At 35.6% G+C, this 22,191-nt stretch overlaps 1 protein-coding gene across 2 annotated transcripts in view; it reads right to left on the reverse strand.

Moving 5' to 3' along the window:
* Window positions 1–22,191, reverse strand: part of DOK6 (docking protein 6) — a 246,126-nt gene that overhangs the window by 30,244 nt on the left and 193,691 nt on the right. For both annotated transcript variants that reach the window (XM_061995510.1, XM_061995511.1), the window contains one exon: window positions 13,745–13,862. In XM_061995510.1, coding sequence (XP_061851494.1) covers window positions 13,745–13,862 — 118 coding nt within the window. The remainder of the gene's footprint in view (window positions 1–13,744; window positions 13,863–22,191) is intronic.

Consider the following 22,191-nt stretch of genomic DNA (forward strand, 5'->3'; position numbering starts at 1 on the left):
TATATAAGACAAAAACCTTGGGTGTGCATGTTTGGTGGAGAAATCCCCTGAAAAATCACCCAGTGCTGCAATAAACAGTACCTGCTTAACAGTCACGTTGGCTTTTGAGTCCTGACTGGAACTTTCGCAGCATCACTTTAGCAAACACCCTCGGATGCCTCTTTAGCAGAGCTATACTGATCTACACCAGATTGAGACCTGATACTCATTTTGTTCTGTCACACAGTCAAGAATATTGGGCCTAATTGTCACCAACTATTTGTATATCATAGATATTTGAATAATATGGAATAAATCCCCTTATGACCTCTGAGAAAAGAAAACAATGTTCCATGGAAAAGAAACGAGAAAAGATTTTAACAGGAATAATGTACATTGGGTAACTCATAAAAGACAAATATCTGACACAGAAAGTGTAAGGAGATTTAGAATATGCTGTACCTGGCCACATATTTTATGTCTGTGAAGTCTGATACACATATGTAAAAAAATGGTAGCTAACACAGCTTTCTGTTTAAATCAAATATTCACTAAATGAGATTTTTGATCTAATACACACTTCTGTGGGGGAAACACACCTAGATATGAGTTGGATTCAAGTTTGTAGATATTTAGAACTGAATATATAATTTACAAGACATACAATGTACATATTCAGGATACAGCAGATCTTGATATATTTTAGCTGCAGAGTTTAGAAAAGATTTCACATTGAAATAACATCTATGCTACCATAATATATAAAATTCATTATGCTTAAATGGTCATTTAATAACATGGTTTGTGTTAACATGTACATGTTATCTGCAATCACATATTTCATTTTGATCTGCCTAGTATTTTTTTGTTTACTCATTTACTATGTAAGCTTAAACATCCTGTTAATATTTTTTGTATGAGATATTTGGGGAATGATTGCTGCATCTATGAGTTTCATATTCAGTTTCTGCCAGTAAAACTCTAACCAAAAACTGCACCCGTAACTATCTGGAAAATTCTAATTCTTATATGTACATTTGTGTAAGCAAAAGGCATATAAGTGCTTCCATTTCAAACAAATATTATAAACTAATTCTGAAAAACTTATCCTAGGAAAATGTCTCTTAATGGGTTAGTGACTTCAGTGGCTACTTCAAGAAACAACACATTTCAGACAATATGTACTAAAATTGTACATACACTCTATCATTACAGTCAAGGAACACTGCTTGGCTGTTAGATGAGAAGTGCCAGAATAATTGTTAGATTTCAATTCTTCCCCAGGCAGGTGAAAACTTCAAATGCTGTGCAAGCAGTCAGACAGTGAGTCATACTTCCTCTAAGAGTAAGGTAATTTACTTCTCTGAGGTCAGCAAAACTAGAGTTCAAAGCCAATTCTGTCTATCACTTCTGGATGGAAATTATTTTCAAGCAGCAATTCACAGAGTTTGGCTTTAGAGCTCCTACTGACTAAGGGCTGTTTTCAGAGAGATAAGGGCATCATCACTCCCCTACTGTTGCAGCTGAATATTGCTTTACTGACAATGCAAAGGTATGGACCCATTCTCGAGGTATTAACCTATACCACAACAGTATGTGTGCTGGGACAATTTCATGCTATGTGATGGTACTGAGAAGGTTTTATTTAACAAATTCCAACTGTTCAAATTACTTTTTTTTTTGTCCAATCACATCAGTGTAAAAAAAAAATCAAAAGAAATCTCTTTCATATAGATGACTTCTAAGTCCAAAGTGAATGTGCAGATATTTTATAATATAAAATGCAACCAACATTATCATGCAAAAATCCAACAGAGATTCATGACTATCAGAATAAAGATTAACTTCAGTCAAAAAGGCTCTGTATAATGACACGGGCCACTGAAGACATGCTCAAAAGTGGGGGTTATGTTTATGCTACAGTGATCTGTGGACATGAGTTATAAAGGTTTTAATCTTGTCTAGGTCAGTAGAATTTTTTTTTCGTGAGCAAGAATGACTTCAAACAGCTGAGGATAAATGTCTTAACAATAAATTAGAGTCAAGTGGAGAGGAATCTCATGAGGTTCAACTAGGACAAGTACAGAGTCCTGCATCTGGGGAAGAACAACCCCATGCACCAGTACAGGCTGAGGATTGACCTGCTGAAGAGCAGCTCTGCAGAGAGAGACCTGGGAGTCCTTGTTGATAATAAACTAACCATGAGCTAGCAATGTGCCTTCATGGCCCAGAAGGCCAATGGTATCCTATGATGCATCAAGAAGAGTGTGGTCAGCAGGTCAAGGGAGGTTCTCCTCCCTCTCTACTCTGCCGTGTTGAGACCTCATCTGGAGTCCTGTGTCCAGTTCGAGCTCCCCAACTCAAAAGGGACAGGGAACTTCTGGAGAGAGTCCAGCACAGGGCCACCAAGATGATTAGGGGAATGGAGCATCTTCCTTATGAGGAAAGGCTGTGGGAACTGGGGTTGTTTAGTCTCAATCAGACTGTGGGGATCTCATTAAAATTTACAAATATCTAAATGGTAGATGTCAGGAGGTTGGGACATCACTTTTTTTCTTGTCCAGTGACAGGACAAGGGGTAATGGGATGAAGCTGGAACACAAAAAGTTCCATTTAAACATAAGGAAAAAAGTATTTCTCTGTGACGGTGAGGGAGCACTGGAACAGGCTGCCCGGGGATGGTGTGGAGTCTCCTTCTCTGGATTTTCAAGACCCGCCTGGACACATTCCTGTGGGACCTGATCTAGGTGGACCTGCTTCTGCAGGGGGGTTGGACTAGATGATCTCTAAAGGTCCCTTCCAACCCTACCATTCTATGAATCTATGATTTTGTTAATTATCTTTCTTGTCCAGCTATGAAGGTTTTATTTTGTTATCTTGTATGGTTTTGAATATTTAAGTAAGCAAAATGAGTATCTTACAGCAATGATAGTATTAAAATTTCCTATACATTTTCCCCTTTCATATGAGTTATGCACTAGCATGATGTGATTCATGTCCCTGGCAACATGCACGATTTACTGCAGTGTAAGCAAAAAAATTATGTCACCTGAAGGTAATAGCTTTAAATTGTGTCCCTCTGATCTTTTATTACACAGCAAACACCACTGAAAAAATTATGGCTCATTCTTACATTTTTAAAAGGTTTGAAGTACAATTAAAATAATAAGAGTACATGAAGAGGCATCTAGAGCCTTTCTTTACACTTCTTCAGTCCTAAGACTGCTTGGTGTTGCTTAAATCCATTAGCATAGGATGGAGTAGTTCTTTGCTTTGAAATGCCGGCCAGCAAAACAGAAAACAGTACAAAATGCTAAATAAGAAAAAGAAAAATCCCATTTCCTTATTCTTACACTAGATTAACAGAAGATCTATGCTCAAGAAGTTACAAGAATCTCATAGATACCCTAAAGAGCTAAAAGGCATTACTAGCACATAGAAACCAGGACTGAAAAATCACATACTGGTACAGATAATGTTCGGTGTTTACTCTCCCCAGTCCTGTTGTTTCACTCTGTCCCTTGCACTGTTTGGTAAAAATGAGTTGTCTTTATGGGTTGTCTTAGCAAATATATGATTACAGTTTGGATAAAAACAAGACTTTTCATAAACAGATTGATACTTAAACCAAAATGCACATACTTGATCGGAGGAAAGCATTTCTATAAGAGGCACGAAAGGGATGAAAAACTGCTGAAGCTATTTCTCAGAATTAAATACCTGCTCTGATGAATGGGGAATAATGAGACAGTTGACAAGACTGAATGAAATGCATTTCCATTTCCTAACCCAGAACAGGTTATCTTTTCCATCATAAAATGCTCACAAATTCAATGTTTGCTAATGATAGGACTGTCATCTCACAAATAGAAGCCCTGAAAACATGCTGAGAAATCCTGGAACAATATAACAGCAATAATGGATAAAAATAAGTGGCCAAAGCCTGTCAACAATTGATCACTTAAACTGATGCTGCATTTATAACAATTACAATGAGAACAGGCTTTTTTTTAAGCTTTAACATGTAAACAGGCTCTGAATTGCACTTTCAGCAGCAATATTGCTTGTGAATATCCCCCAAACTTGAAATATCCACACATGAAGAGATTGAAAGCACATTTGGTTACCTGCATTCCCGGTTTGATGCCATCAGTGCATGACCAAGAAAACTAAGGAATCTGAAAACTTCCCACTAGATACCCTAACATAGCATAGAGAAATCTTATCAAAAGGCAAGACATATTTCCATTTTATTAAAAAGTAGGCAAATGTATGGACACAGAGGTGCTACTCTGCCATGTATGTAATAGGAAATTTGGAAAAAAAAACCCTGTTATTTTTATCTGTTTATGTAGATGCATGGAAAAATAGTAAAATGAGGTAAAGATGAAAACTTGCTTAATGCAGTTTTCCCTAACTTACATCAAAAAGCACCATATCCAGTAATGACAATTTTACAGAAGTCCAATGTAGAAAAGAGTAAGACTGATAGTATTTAAGTGCTTAGTCAGTCAAACACAGGAACAATGTGCAATGAAAGATAGGGGATCACTATTGTTCTTAGAAGCTGAAAACAAATAACTGATCAAAATCTTCCTAATTATATTTCATTCAGAAAAGATAAAAAAACAGTAATATAGATGTAACTAACTAGCTATGAGTCTTCTGTAGGTTGAAAACACACCTGTGCACAACAGGATAATTCTCAGCTAAGTATTCAATTAATGAAGTAGATGTTTTACTTTGAGTAACACTGACTTGCACCTTATTCAGCTCATATAGAGAACAGCCTGCAGTGGCTATATAGAGCTCAAAAGAATTTGGATAGAAAAAGGGGGCTTATTACTGACAGTGGTAGCCTCCATCAAGCATGATTTCCAGGGATGGAGGTGGGTTGCACAAGACTACTTTGAGTGAGGATGAAAGTCCAAGGTGGACAAGAGGCAGAGAGAAGATGAATCCTTAGTTTCTCAGTTCACAGCCTCACTGGTACAGCAGGTCAAGGCTGTGCCTCTCCCTGCAAGCTAATTTCCTACGCTTCTTGGGCTGGGCTGAAGGATGGCATTACTACACACAGGAGCAGATAGGACTCTGCCACATTATGTCACATGTACAACCAGGACAGAGAAAACAAGTATGGCACAGTCCCGCTGCATGTAAACTTGTCCAGACAGCAATAATATAGATATTCAAGCCATTAAAGTAATAAGAAACTTCTAATTTCATCCTCACTCTCCAGTTATGGTGCTTGCTGCTGAGTAGTGAAAAGCCTCATTCCACTTAGGACCTCACCTCTACTGTCTGCAGTCAGGATAGGTATGGTTTTATGGTATACTGCTCTGCTACTCTGCACGGGATCCTCATGTAAACATTTTTTTTACACGGTGGGGAAAGATAGAGCCTTTGATCTTTAAAATGTAAATTCCAAAGCCTGCAGTTATACTACTAAGCTGTTAACTCCACCCTTCCTCCAGTTTCTACCAAGTTCTTTTTCTCTTAGCTCTCTCCTAGTCTGGTATTGCATATTCCTGTTTTCCATACAGCTCCACAGTAGAATATAAAATTTTTTCTTACACTCAGGACAATGAGCCTTTGATTAAAATACTTTCCCAAAAGGCATCTTCAAAGAATTTTGAATGATAAACAAGAATCCAACATATAAACAGCAAACTCAATTCTCGTATTCAAACATGGAAAGGCATGGAGCTGGCAGACCTCAGTTTTGGAAAAGATAAAAAGCTTTTACTTTGGTGAAGTCTTTCTAACTCTGCATTGGAGAAAATTCCCATTGTTATTCACAGTTCTTACTTCTGTGCAATTTATTTTAGGTTCTTACAGTGTATTACTTTGATCAAAGAAAAAGTTGTCAGGATGTAAGCATTAACCAAGAAGAAATGGAATTTTTTTTTAATAAAATGAAAGATGTTCTAAGATGTTTTAAGATTTTCTGAATTTTTTTTACCCTACTGAATAATGCTATGATTGTTTTAATAAGGTCTGCATAGACGAAATTCACTGTGGAATTATAAAGAATATATTCTCATGTCTTGATTAAACTGAACAAACTGAGGAGCGTGCCCATTGTGGTTATATTGGCCTTACCATGAAAACATATAGATCTATATGTCTACATATAGACAGACTGTATGTCGTGTGCCAGAAATATTGTGACTATAGTATTGTTACATATTAGTAAAGATACACATAAAGGCAATCTTACAGAAACCTAAGATTCATGTACTTGAGATCTTACAATGTTCCTTCTAGAACAAATATATTTTAAACTTCATTATAACCACATGACAAGCATCTAGGTCAATGTTATATCACTTAAGACAAGCTGTTAAATATTTATTTTTATTATTACCTCATATGTCCTAAACAGTAGAACGTGAAGGGTGGAACTTTTTTTCCACTTAAAATAGGACACAATCAATTGCACCTGAAATACTTGGGCTTGACTTCTTTCCTTACTCCTGCTAGAAAAGCTGTTATTATAAATATCCCTCCGCTCTTCCCATTACACAGCCTATTTTCAAAACTTATATTGTTTCTATATTATAATTTTATGTGAAGACATTCTATAGAAATGTCAATAATTTTTACTTTATTTAACAATAATTATTTAAAGAAAAAGAAGCACAGTTCCTGCAAATAGATACTTTTTGATCAGTTATTTTTCTCACAAATATGCAGACTTCCCCCCACCCTAAATTGTTTTAAAAGAACTTTAATGTATACATGATTTTAAGTAATAGTTTCACTAGAAAATCTGGCTTGTCAACATAGAAATATTTCAATTTGCTTGAAATTACAAAACTGAATTGACAGTCTTCTTGATTCTAATCGTGATAACATACTTAACACAACCTAAGATACTCATAGCTAGATCAGCTTGGATTTATTGGTGACAATTCAATAGAAAAAAGCTGTTTTCCCCAAATTGACATTTGACAAGTATTTCAATTTTCTCTTTGAAATAACATAGCAAGCCTTTCATATTCAGACAATCCAATACCAGCCAACAGTTAGCATTCATGGAGCTGGTTATGCCTATTCTGCCAGTACACATATTCTTTTACTGAATTACAAGTATCATGAAACAATGGATTCCTTGATTTTTATGGTACAGCAAAGAGATCAAATGACTGTAGTGTAACTGTAGTTAGTCTTCTCAGGGTAAAGATTCCTAGTTTCAGCTAAGTTAAGCTAGAGGCAAAGCTTGATTTGCTTATCACACTAACTGAGAAGTTATTACATATGCATGAAGCCATTCATTAAGCTAAGACATAAAAAGAGATGTATAACTAAGAATTGGTGTAGAACTGAAGAACTTAAATTTCTTGGGCTTTGGAGGGGAGAGGAGGCAATGAGCTAATATTTAACTGCTTTTCTTACATTGGGCTTTTAGTTGTAAATTGAGATTACAGAGACTTCTATGCTCTCTGGTCTACCACAGAATAATCTCTGACAAGGGCATGACAGTATACGGTTTAAATGAAATCAGAACTTCTGGAGTTAACAACAGAATATGCTTTATTAACCTTTTTTGACTTCCTCCCTCCCCAATTTTTCATGGCTCATAACTGTAAGAACCTCTTACCTCAGCAATCATTTATCAAAATGAAAGGGAATATGTCAAGATATTTTTTAGAGTTTAATGATCTTAATTAGCTATAGTAATCACTGTTGAACAAAATGCATTTCTTCTTTACTAGTTTATGAGTAAGACACCATTTCCAATACGTCATTCAAAAATCAATTTATTGATGCACTATTTTGCACAGAATTTCAAAGCTCAAAAGAAAAGCATCAAATCTACTGCATAAGACTGAGAACACACATAATACAGTCATTTTAAATAATGGAGCTCTTACATAGTTTCTTCTCAGTAAGTATCTTGTTTCAACTGTCCTTTATTCATACTTCAAATTTTATAGGCTTCATTTACTAATGGGAAAATTCTGATGAGATTAAGCAAAGGAAATGGGAAGGTGGAGCATTTCAGCTTTAGCTGCTGGTAGAAAATTAGTGCAACATTACTGAGTGATCAGGTTTATATAACAGACACATTCTACACATTTTATGTCATTCACATTATTCTGGCATCAAGATTAGATGGGGAAATGTATTCTGCACTCTGTTGCTGGGCATATGAACAAACAATGAAAACGCCAAAATGACAAATATCCTGCAATTCCTTTTACATACTTTGATTTTCAGAAAACTGAAGAAATCCACAATGAAGATTCTTGCAGGATGAGGCTAAGGAGGGCTGAACATGATGATTCAAACCCTGCTAAATATTTAGCAACTCAAATATTCTCTGGTTATTTTAAACGACATATCAGAGCTCCTACTTTGAACAGGCTGGAAACATGTAGCTGGGAGAATATTTGTGTATGACTTTGTCTCCCTTTTACTTAAAAAAAATATTTAGTTGAATGAGTTAACACTACATCTTATTCTACTCAAAATATATTCAAACCAAGAAAAGGGTGAGCTCTCCTCTAACAAGGCCAAAAGACAAGGAGCAATGCAGGCTTGCTTACCAAGGCCAAAGAGGAAGCAGAGTTCCCTCTGTTTCAATTTGCAAAAGCAGATTTATTTTTCTTACATCTTTAGTGTGAAATACAAATACAAGTGTATCAATAGTGAAATTCCTACAGTCTCCATGAAGGTCAGTTTTTACTGCTGTGTGTTTTTGATTTTGACATCTACTTACAAGATTAAGTGATGCTTTTAGCTTAAATCCTGTCTCATTGAAGACTATAATTTTACTTCTCACAGTTCCCCACTAAGCTTAAAATATGTGAGACTGTCTCTCTTTGCAGACACCTTAGTATTTTTCAGTGTAATTTAATGACTTTTTTGTGGGCTTACAACAAAATGTGGTAAGCATTTGTGATGGAGCAAATAAGGATTTGTGGTAAGCAAATTGTGATATGCAATTTAATATGGTAAAAAGTACTACTTTTTTTTTTTTTTTAAAGATGTTCTTGGTATCATTCGTACACCAATATATGTTCCTTCACATGAATACTCTCATGGAAATGAATAAGATTGTTTATGTACATAGGCACTCATCCCTTTGAGTATGGATGGCAAAACCAAAGTCCAAAAAATGAACATGAATCATACTCAAATACAACAGGGGTGATTGAAAGGGATTCTTAATTTTTAATTTCTTGGGAAAGACTCGATTTTAGTTAGGTTTTTTGAACATAATTTCCATAGGGATTTCAATAACTGCAATACAAAAAGCTAATGTCATTTTCTATACCTAAAATTCAGCCTTATTTGTTTAACAATATCCAAAATGACTCTGTTAAAAATTTGTACTATTGAAATTCAGTAGAGCAAGAACCACAACACAAAGTTTTAGCTATGAAAATTCAATCTGCAATCCTTTTTTAATCCTAAGCAAATTTAAACCCTAAAATGCAAAATTATTTAAAAAAACATGCATTAATGCAATGTTATCGTTTCCTGTTTAAAAACTCATGTGCTTTGTTTCTCAATTTTTAATACATTAACAACAGTGCTAAATCATATGCCAGGTAACAGCAATAGACAATGACTTACGAGGATACATATAGAGGGTTTTTTCATGCTTAAATGGTTTTTGTACTTGTATTTTTGTCCTTGAACGTGATTGCAGTTCACAGCAGTTCTTTCGGCTTTTAATTTTTACGTTTTTCTAAACTTTGATGTGCAGGAGGGCATAACATATCAATAAAAGTTTATCTTCTTTAGAGTTATAATTCTTCATAGAGCAGACTAGTGCTCATGAAAATGTAAAATTAATTTAAATCTTACTTGTATATGTACAAAAGTGATGTGAAAGTATTTTTTATAATAAAAATCTACATGGATGCTATTTTATTTCTGAATTGTAATTAAAGCCAAGATCTGGATTATTAACATGTACACTTTAGAGAAAGAGATTGTGATTTGTGAAACCATAGGTATCAGTTGAGATTTTAAATGAAATCAAGACGATTACACCATGATTTAATCTGATGGCTGTAAAAACTGCGCTGTTTTCTGATGTGGGAGCAATTATCTTTTTCTTTTTATAGTGGAGCAGTGGAGTTTGCCACATGTCCAATGACACATCAGATGGAGAGGAGAGGCAATGCATGGTGCTGAAAGGGCATCATTGTGTCAGCTAATGAGGTTCCACATCACAACTTCTATAGCAGCTGCAGATCACAGATGGAAACTCTGTCAGACCTGCATTGCTATACTGTAAAACTTGAAGCAAATACTGGTAGTGATGTGCTGTCACTGGTAAAAGCTAACTATCATCCTCTTCCTATTGACAAGATTAATTAGACAACTAAATTGCTACTTTTATCTTATCAGTGGAGAATCTAAGAGTGAAAGGAAGATGGAAATAGAAGAAGAAAAGCTGTATAAAGAGAGAAACCAGATCACTGCATTTTAGGATATTTTGTGCAACTCAGGTTCCTTTAGCACTATTATGCTATATTTTAATCTTTTAAAGTCTTTACGTATAAGTGTTGTCATGGAGGATCATAAAACCAATAGCTGTTTCTCAAATTGCCTTTTTGACACTGAAATGCAGTCTTTAAACAGAAAACCAACACAGACTACCCCATCTTCTTACTGTACAGCATATTCATTATCAGATCAAGTCATACTACTAATTAAGTTAAATTTGACTGCTAAATAACTCCCAAAGAGCCATTTTATCCAAGCTAGTATGAACACATTAATTTCTTTTTATACATCAACAGATGCTATTAATTAAATTCTAGTTACATCAGACTGGAAATTTTAAATAATTGCCACTATGGAAACAGTTTTACACTGTACTTAACAGTAAGATTGGCTGTTATTTTACTGATATTAATAGTAATTGGAACATAGCTAGACACCACTTTAGTTATGCCATTTTAGAGTTTGTGAGATATTCAGTAGAACATGTGGAACTTCAAATTCATTTCTCGAATCTAAAAATCTTTGCCAAAAATGCTCATGAAGTGCAGAACTGAACTTGATGAATTATTTGTTAAACAAAATGTCTCCTCTCTGAAGGTGTAATACACCTTTTCAAGTTTCAGAGGAAATCGCAGTGACACTAAGTGATTTTTCCTTCTGCAGCAGCTGCTGTGAAAAGACTACCAGTAAGAAACAGGTATTAGGATAAAAACATGGACCTTGCACTCCCTTTGCACTCTCTTAATCTCTCTTGCAGCAGAAGGTTCAAAGAATCATAGAATCTTTTAGGTTGCAGAAGACCTTTAAGATCATTAAGACTTCTAAGATCACTCCCATGTCCACCACTAAACCATGTCCCTAAGCACCAAAACCTAGACATCTTTCGAATACCTCCAGGAACTTTGACTCAATCATTCCCCTGGGCAGCCTGTTCCAACACTTGCCAACTCCTTCAGTGAAGAAATTTTTCCTAATATCTAACCTAAACCTCCCCAAGTGCAACTTGAGGCCATTTCCTCTTCTACTGCTTTTTACTTAGGAGAAGAGACCAACACTCCTCTGGCTACAAACTCCTTTCAGGTAGTTGTAGAGGGTGATAAGGTCTCCTGTCATCCTCCTTTTCTCCAGGCTAAAGCATGCCAGTTCCCTCAGCCACTTCTCATAAGACTTCTTCTGCAGACCTTTCACCAGCTTTGTTGCTTAACTTTGGACACACTCCAGCACCTCAATGTCTTTCTTGTAGTGAGAGGGCCAACACTGAACACTGTACTCAAGATGCAGCCTCACCAGTGCTTAGTATAGAGGGACAATCCCTTCCCTGGACCTGCTGGCCACACTATTTCTGATACAAGCCAGGATGCCATTGGCCACCTGGGCACACTGCTGGCTCATATTCAGCTGGGTGTCAGTGAACATCCCCAGGTCCTCTGGAAAGCTTTCCAGCCACTCTGCCCCAAATCTGCAGCGTTGCATGGGGTTGTTGTGGCCCAGGTACAGGACCTAGCATTTTGTCATGTTAAATCTCTCACAACTGGCCTCATACCATCAATTCTGTCTGTTTAGATCCCTCTGCAGAGCCTTCCTACCCTCTTGCAGATCAACAGTCCCACACAACTTGGTGTCTTTTGCAGACTTACTGAGGGTGCATTTGATCCATATTCTTGAGTGTAAAAACTTTGCAACCAGAAGGAGATAAAATTGTTCTCTGGATGCATTTTTTAAGTGAAACTGAACTAGTCTTTCTTGAAATCAACTATGCTTTCTCAAGTTTCAGTCATCATAGTACATGTAAGAAATATTAAAATTTTAATTTCTGAAATATTTATTAGTCCCAAATTTCAGTGGAAGCATCAATAAAATCTGCATATTTCAAAAAGTGTAATTCTTGTATTTTTAGTAATACACTTTCTATTTGTTGCGTCCTGAAAAGCATAAATAGTAAACTACTACTTGATATATCAAGTTTTGCTTTCCTGTGAGGCAAAGGTAATTTAAGAGTAGCAAAATGTTGCAGACAATGAACAATGTTACATATATTTGTCTCACTTCATGTATAGTGTAACACATTTAATATCTTTTTGCCAAAGGAAATTCCCATCAAGAACATAAGAGGAGCTCTAACATCTCTACAAAACCCCTTTTTAACAAAAATTCTTACTGTGTTAATGAAAAAATATCAGCAATATGGTGAATATTTTTAAAGTGATCTACAAGCACTACTTCTTTCACAATCAACTTTTTGAAGGTTATTTTCTTTTTTTCCACTACTGTTGTATAACTATAAGACTATAATTATGATTAGAAATTCCCTTTGTGTTTGTTGTATAGGGGATGATGAAAACTGCTGTACTCATGAAAGAGTCACGTATTGAATTCACAGCTCACCTGCTGATTTTAATTTCTATCATCATTTAAAAACCAAAACACTTCAGGCACTTCACCTATGTGCTGCATTTCATTTATTTTCATGACAATATACTGTTTTCTTGCATTGGATACACTTATTTGTGAGTAGTTTCTAACCTCCTATCTAAATATAAATTGCTTATGCAAATGGATTATTAAGAGAGAAGTAAAACAAAATCCTTAAGCCCTTTACAATCAATAAGCATATGATAAGACAGTTTATTTTGAAAGTGGAAACAATACTATTAACCAAGGTCTAACTTGTAATAATAATTCCAATTCCCTAAAACAGAGTTAAATTTCAGCTTAAGAGCAGTGAATCATTGTCATGAAGTTATGTTAATTATAGCATTTGAGGTTTTAAGAAAATAGCTTAGAATCTAAACATATGAAAGAGAACTGGAGACAGAAAAATATACGTATATAAGGAAGGCCTGTCAGTCAGTCAAACTGACAGTTTATGTATATGATTCATCAACTGATCCACCAAGAATAGCTCTTATTCCTAGAATTATTTTGGTTTAATATTGCAAATCATATAGTCACTTTATGTAGATATAATTGGACACCCTGAGGTTGCACAAATACATACACAATCTTATTGGAAGAAAATAACCAAAAAAACTTGACATTCATTAGCTACTGAAAAGCTACATTGAGCCAAATTGTCTATCCAGCTTTATATGGTGATTCTGAGAATAACTCTCACCATTAGTTTGCAAAATGACTTGAAACCTGTTTTATGTAAATTTGAGAATCCTGCTGAGGATCCTGACAATCGATAAAATGAAATGGAGAGAAAACAACCACTTCAAATAAAAAGCAATTTGCATGAATTCTGGTCAAATGGAAATAAGCTAATGGACATGGCATTTACTTGTCAGGAACTTGCCTTGTAAACTGTAGATTTCTCCAACGCTGTTCTGCCGAGTGATATGATGCCAATATGCACTACGAGGAAGTGAGATTGACTTGGATAATGTCATTGGTTCAGACAGACTGGTCTGGAGCTAAAAGAAAAAGCAAACATGAATGGAAGATCACACATAACCAAACTTGATACACTCAAAACTGTAAATTGAATCAATGCTGTTATGAATGCTAATACTATTTCCTGAGTTTCCACAGGTTTTGTATGTTCATGGAAACTGTGTTATAAGCATCAGCATTTTGAATGCTCAGGAAAAAAAGCTGCAAAAGTATATTTGGGTATATAGGCTCATTAGCACAGGTAAATATCAGGACACAGGAATGTGTTCCTATTTCTCCACAGCTATCCTTTCTACTGCTAAGATTTTGTTGTTTTCATCTTTAAGTTTATAATAATGATGTATTGGAATATGCCTGAAATCTTAAACCCCTCTATGATCACATTTCGTTTTAGTCATTTAGCCTGCATACTGGATTGAATACCCAGAAAGACGTTAAGAGAGATTTAGCAATGAAGAGCCATTAATCCCCTAACCCTCCATTTAAGTGGAGGCAGCTCATCACCAGTAGCAGGCTATAGCCTCAAGAAGAAGTTTTCCCAGTTCAGGGCCTTCATGTAACCAAAACTGAATGGCAGGATAAGTGTCCATGTGTGCAAGAGTTACAGCACAAAAAATATGATAAGAAGAATGTAAACTTTAATAAAGAGAACTCTGTCTCCAACGCATTATAAAAACTCAGTGAAAGACCAGGCCATAGGAAAAAAAGAATGATGGAAGATTATGCATCCTGACAACTTCTTGGATATAACTGTGAAACTTACGTTTTCACAGCATAGATGAAAAAAGAATGTCTCTGTAGTGTTTTTCTTGCTTTACAGATGTAATGGGTTTGTGTGGCCAGATTTTGGTAGTGAGGAGGCTACAGAGGTGGCGTCTGAAAGAAAAAAATGCTGCTAGAAGCTTTCCCTGTATCTGATAGGGCAGTGCCAGTCAGCTCTAAGTCAGACCCACCACTGACCAAGGCTGAGCCAATCAGTGACTGAGGTAACATCTCTGTGATGAACATATTTGAGAAGGGGAAGAAGTTGCTGTGCAGATGCTAAACTGCAGCAGCAGTAGAAGGGAATGAGAATATGAGAATATCTCCACAGACACCAAGGTCAGTAGTGAAGGAGAGGGAGGAGGTGCCCAGGAGGCACTGGAAGAGAGATTGTCCTGTGACCTGTGGCCAAGACCATGGTGAGGCAGCTGTGCCCCTGCAGTCCATGGAGGCTACCAGGGAGGAGAGATCCACTCACGACGTGTGGAAGACTCCATGCCAGAGAGGGTGGATGCCTGAAGGAGGTTGTGACTCCGTAGGAAACTAGCGCTGGAGCAAGTTCCTGGCAGGACCTGGGATTCCATGAAGTAAGGAGGCCATGCTGAACCAGGTTTGCTGTCAGGACTCCTGACCCCGTGGGAGACAGAGCAGCTTGTTCCTGAAGGACTGTTTTCTCCATGTATGAAACCCACGCTGGGGCAATTTGTTAAGAACTGCACTCTATGGGAAGGACTCACTTTGGAGAAGTTTATGGAGGTCTGTCACTCATGGGAGGGACCCCACACTGTAGCAGTAGGAAGTGTGAGGATGCCAATCCTGAGACAAAGCAGCAGTAAAGTTCATCTGTGATGAACTGACTGTAATCTCCATTCCCTGTAGCTCTCTGCTGCTGAGGGGAGGAGGTAGAAAATTTGGAATAAGAGAGTGGTGGGTGAGGTGTTTTAAGATTCGGTTTTCATTTCTCATTTCCCTACTCTGTTTTGATTGTTTTTAAATAAATCAGATCAACTCTTTCCAAGTTGAGTCTGGCTTGCCCATGACGGTAATTGCTGAGTGAACTCCCTGCCCCTACCTTGATACAGGAGCCCTTTATTATATTACTCTCCCCTGTCCAGTTTTGGAAGGGGAGTGATAGAATGGCTTTGGTGGGAACCTGGCACAAAGCCAGGGTTAAACCTCCAATAGATAAAATGTGATCAGTACTTTGTGGGATCTAACAAATCATAATAATGCTGTGGGAAATGTAATTTCTTCAGATGATAGTTGGAAGTATCAAAACTGAAGAATCAGTTATGTCTGAACATTTAGAGTGGAAAACTTCTTAATTTCAGAAGGTGCACCAGGACAGTGAGGTTGGTATTCTGAAAGGGTGAGCCCAGAAACCCACATTTTCAGAGTCCAGCTACAGAGCAGTTGGTATTCAAGGTCTAGAATATTCATTGATTAACTCTTAGCAATACCTCATTTAGAATCATAATGCCAAATTGAAGCAGACATTTTTATCTGTACAAAGTAATGTTATTCTCTAATAAAAGGAAAAAATCCTTTTAGAAACTTCATCCACACTTTATATTTAAATAATCTTCAGTTATTTCATTTTTGAGTATTAACACACACTGATTTGTGGCAGATATTTTTCTTCAGATCAATCTATTGTAATTACTTCTGTTGTTGTTTTCTTGAGAATTGTCATCAAAATTACTCCTCGTCTACAGCTAACATCTCTTCTGCTCATTTATAGCCAAATATTGCATTTAATTTGTCTGTGGTACAGATCATCACTGGAAGTTATTCAATATGAAGAAAAAAGTTTGCAGAAACATTTCCTCCATTAAAAAAGTTCAAAATCCTTGTCACAGGAATTATGATTTTAGGAAGACTTGAGAATTTAAAGTTTATTGATACAGAGAATTTCTTTTATTGTGGAGATGAAGGTAATAAAAAAACCTAAGTTCTTTTAACACTTTAGTGTAGCAAGGGTAACATAGGTATCTTTGTTAAGAAAAAAAAATCCTGTAACTTCAATACTCAGATAGTTTATTAATAATTTATTCACCTAAAAGATAAATTATAGTCTTGAGGTAACAGACAAAAAATTTGTATTATAATGTATTCTGAAGAAAAAAAAATCTAGTAAAGAGAATAATTTTGACTATGGCTCATTATCTCAAATCTAAATCCATGGACTGAATTGAAGTGATTAAATTTACATCACTATTCCTACTATGACCAACTCTGAGGCAGGAAAATTTTATATGCAGACATTAAAGCTTTGAAAGAACAACAACAACAACAACAACAATCTATTTTCATGATAAATTAGGAACTGCTCTAATGCAGAAGATAGCATTGTGAGCATTCACAGTACTTTGTTTCCATAGATTCTCTAATAAAAAACCAACTTTTGATATTACCTTTTGAACAAGTAATAGGCTAACTGCAATAATTTCTTTCAGGACTCCATAGAGAGAAAATGCAATTTCTATTTCATTAAATTATAATCCTAAGAAAAAAAAATCAAATTAAAATGAGTTTTCAGTTTTGGTTTTGAGACTTTAAAATGTAAAGACAAACATATGGATTTGAAGACCTTGTATATCATATAAAGGATGATAACATAATAGCACATTAATTTGACCATAAAGTTATTCTTACTAACTGTTAGATCACTGTTAGCTAGAATTTGGCTTTTTGTCATTTATTTATAAATATAAAAATCACTTTATTGGTCAAATATAATTGACAGTGACAATATGCTTATTTCTACAAAATTCTTTTTGTAAAAATATTTCTTTGTTCAAAACAAATTGGATAACTGACAGAAATCTACTCTCTCTAGAGACCATCTTATATGCAAGACTGTAGGTGGTTCAGATATAAAAAAATCTTGAAATCAAGGTGAAGAAAATGGGCGCATAAACATCCATATAACTGGTTGCTTTTGTATTGCTAAATATCTTTTTTGCTTTATAAATCACTACAGGCTAAACTACAATTTAACGTACAGAGATCTGCTGTTTCATAATCCCTTTTCCCCAAGTGTAAATGAACTTCTGGTAGTTCACAATGTTAAAAAAGAAAAACAAAACAAACAAACAATCTGTAAATCAGAGAAGATGAACCACAACTGTTTACTTATTAAATAATTAGACACTCAGGCTTGAGACTTCTGGTGTTCCAGACCAGTTGAAGAGATCACTCTGGTTAAGTTCAGAGATTTTATCCTTGATACCCTTTCATCTTTTTACTATGCCTCAGTAAAAAACAATTGAGTTCTCCTCTACCCTCATCTGAATCATCTAACTCATTTAATTCTAACATCTAACTAATTGAACATTTCACTATGGAAAATCAAGTAAATAACCTTTTAAATTTTCTTATTTTCATGAAATATGTAGACTAAATTTTTCTGCACAGATGTAGCTCTACCATTTACAAAATTAAAACATCTTTGAGCATGGATCCTTTCTTATTCAAGAAATCAATGTTGAGTTGTTGCTTACAACACTGGTATATTTTCCTCAGGAGAGGTAACGGGCTCAAGTTGCATCAGGGGATGTTTAGATTGGACATTAGGAAGAACTTTTTCACTGAGAGGGTTATTAAGCACTAGAATGGGCTGCCCAGGGAGCTGGTGGAATCACCATCCCTAGATATATTTAAAAGACTCATAGATAAGATGCTGAGACATATAGCCCAGTGTAGTGATGAACTTGGCAGTGTTAGGTTAGTGATTAGACTTGATGATCTTAAAAGTCTTTTCCATTTGTTATGATTCTAAGTTCATAATTCTGCCCCTCTACTCTGTTTGGTTGAGACCCCAACTTGAGTACTGCATCAAACTTTGGATGTACAAGAAAGATAGAACTTTTGGAGAATGTCCAGAGGAGGGATAAAAAAATAATCAGAGGGATGGAGCACCTCTCCTATAAAGAAAAGCTGAGAAATCTGGAGTTCTTCAGCCTGGAGAAGAGAAGGCTCCTGGAAGACCTTATTAAAGCCTTTCAATACTGAAGAGGAGGCTTATAAGAAAGAGAAGGACAAACTTTCCAATATGGACTGTAGCAATAGGACAGTGGGTAATGGTTTTAAACTGAAAGAGGGTAGATTCAGTCTAGGTACAAGGGAGAACTTTTTTATGATGCGAGTTGTGACCTAATGGAACAGGTTGCCCAGAGAGATTGCAGATGTTTGATCCCTGGAAACTTTCAATATCACACACGATGGAGTTCTGAGCAACCTGATCCAGTTGAAAATGTCCCTGCTTATTGCAGGTTGGTCTAGATAATCTTTAAAGGCCCCTTCCAACCCAAACCATGCTATGATGTCAATAAAGATGTTTTTTTCTAATTTTTTTTTTTTTTTTGCTTCTATGAACTAACCTTATTTTTGGTATCTAGATACAGAAATATAGTGGACAGTAAAATTAGTATGTGAAATGAAATATATATTAATGTAGCATTAAATCAAACATGCATCTAGAACAATTTTGTTACAAATATTTCTCAAACCTGATGGGACATTATGAAAAACATAATACAGATTTTTTTTTGCCAGCTTAAGAAGGAGAAAATGATGATGTAATCAAGATTTGGTTGAGAGAGAAGTAGAAATGCATACATCAAATCCACATCATCTCAGGGATATTTTTGGTGGGAATATAAAAAAACTCCATCACTGAAGCTTTTTTGGTATCTGACATATCTAGTACTTCAGTTTCCTATGGTTTCCTCCAGAATCTTTCTTTGATAAGATTTCACACAGTGAAAAGCTTTCACATAGTGAACATTACATTTCTCTCCTGTATCCAAATCCAAAATATCCAAAATATTTTTATATGAAACCTTTGCCTTCCCAATAACTTTATAATTCTTAAAAGACTATTTCATTAAAATGGAAATAATATTCTTCTCCCCCCCAACCTATTAATGTCTCTTTTAATTCCTATAGGCCATCTCCATTGACTTAAACAGATTTGTTACTCTGATATCAATAATGAATAGAATTCCAGGAATAGAGCTTGTTAAATGAATGAGCTCTGAGCTTTGATCTGTTTAGCATATTATTATCTCATTTGCTTTTTGCATTGAAAAAATTAAAACACTGAAGGTGACAGAAAAGACATTTGGTTTGGGGGAAAGAACTGATGAACATATAGTTCATTCAATTTTTTTGGCTGCCATAAAGACAATTTGTTTTTTACATATATGCTCTGAAAATAGGTTAGTTTATTACAGATGAAAAAACCCATCTCGTTTCATCTTCTCATTAGAATTTTTAAACAAATAGCTACAGAACTAGGTTACAGAAGACCTAGAAGAATTACAGTCTGGAAATACAACTTAAGCATCACTACATTTTTTTGTCTTTATAACTCTTAAGAAGGTTGCTCTGTCTGTTATGTCTTGAAGAAAAAGGGGAGAAATATATTTCACTTCTCAAGTGCCTATTAGCTTACAGTGGAATAACCAGGACTAATTTAACCAGTATCAACAGTGAAAAATTACTAAAGTTTTAGAGTCACACAATCTAGAAGGTAGAACTGGCTGAGGTACCAGTTCAGCTACCAATTGCATGACCTTGGAGGGATAAAGTTGTTTGTTTGTTTGTTTGTTTTTTAAAAGAATGTGTTTTCAGTAATGACCAAGAAAAAAGTGTCATGTTTGCCTTTTTTTTTTTCCCCAAAACATATACTATTGTCCCATGTTCAACTTGTTAAACAAAAAACTTGTTCTACAGAAAGCAGTTCTTCTGTTGTTTCAAACAATTTTTTCAACTTGTCATATTGAATCTCTTCAGTGACCCATTTCTGTATTGTCTTACAACTGCAAGATCTGGAAGTCTAATAATCAGATTGTGCCTTGATACAAAACTTCTATGAAAATACTTAATAAAACTGGATGCAGGATATAGTGAAACACTATTGAGAAGATTCTTCCCTTTTGTGATGTATGAGTAATAATAACTCTCTGGTTATTATTTCCCCATAGCACTTGTTCATGATCATTTAGTTTGCTTAGAAAATAGCCATATGCTATTTGGATTGTTCAGTATTTAAAGGTGTCTACTAATAATGTAAACACTTACAAATATCAGCACACTACTTATTTGCTATACACTGCTGTATGTTTACTTTAACATTTTTATCCAGCTTGCTGTTCTTGATAGAATACACAATATTGGCAAAAACCCCACCAATATATGACCTTGTAAGTCTTCTGAAAAGACTTATAGAAAAGCTAGCTGCGAAAGTAATTTCAGCCTTTATCTTTCGAGTGTTTAGGTTTTCAGTAGCTATTCTAACCCTGTTATGGCCTTTTAGAGCTTTCCTTAATCAATTATGGAGGAAAAAAATCTCAAAATAATAACACCGCTTTGCAGTGCCAAGGTAGATGATGATTATTCCTTGGTGACAGAATAACATTATGTTTGAATAATAAAGCAATGGTGAAAGAAAAGCATTCTGAAGGGAGGCTCAATGGGACTGATATTTCTTTTTCTAATCTCCTTGGCCACACTATAAAGGGAGAATTGGGGCATATTGCTCCTTTTCTGGCAGAAGTGTATTGGGTTTTTTCTTGGCTTTTTTTTTCTTTCCTCTAAAAGAAGCTCATAATAGATCACTTTGTTGTCTGACAGAATGGATTAATGTTGCAGAAAAGTAGCTGGGTTTTACAGTGCATTGGGATTATATTTGTTGAATGTCAGTAAGGTGTGTGTCTTCACTCACATTCTGGTTTTGTTTCTTTCATGAAAGAAGTTTCCTGTCTATGGAAATTATACTAATTACTATGAGGGCACAAGGTCAAGTTCTTACAATTTTATAGAGGGTTTGAGAGATAGTATCACACAAAGGCAGCATATGAAATACTTGATCCATTTCTCATCGCATAAAACCATTCACTAAAAACATGGGAGATGATGGTGACATGAACAGAGCTGAAATTACTTCAAGCCTGTATACAGTAGGTGTTAGTGGAAACAAACACAACAAAATGGTAGGATTCTCTAACAAGTTAGAGAAATTGCTAGCAAGATGAGATAATTTTTTCAATAAATACACACACATACACACACACATATACAGAGGTGGATTTTGAAAATCTCCAGAGAAGGAGACTCCACAAGTGGGAGCAGTCTGTTCCAGTGCTCTATCCTCCTCACTGTAAAATTTTTTTTTCTTAGGTTTAAATGGAACTTTTTATGTTTCAGCTTCATCGCATTACCCCTTGTCATGTCACTGGATATAACAGAAAAAAAAGTGATGCCTCAACCTCCTGACATCCATCATTTAGATATTTGTAAATATTAATGAGATCCCCCTGCAGCCTCCTCTTATCCAGGCTGAACAGCCTTTCCTCATAAGGAAGATGTTCCAGTCCTCTGAGCATCTTGGTGGCCCTGTGCTGCACTCTTTCCAGAAGTTCCCTGTCCCTCTAGAGCCGGGGAGCCCAGAACTGGACACAATACTCCAGCTTTCCAGAAAAGGACCTGGGGTCTTGATGGACATGAAGCTGAACATGAGCCAGTAAGATGTCTTTGTGGCAAAGAACAGTACCTGTATCCTGGGCTTTTTTAGGACTGATG

This window comes from Colius striatus, chromosome 4 (assembly GCF_028858725.1).
Source record: "Colius striatus isolate bColStr4 chromosome 4, bColStr4.1.hap1, whole genome shotgun sequence".
In the NCBI taxonomy this organism is placed as follows: Eukaryota; Metazoa; Chordata; class Aves; order Coliiformes; family Coliidae; genus Colius; species Colius striatus.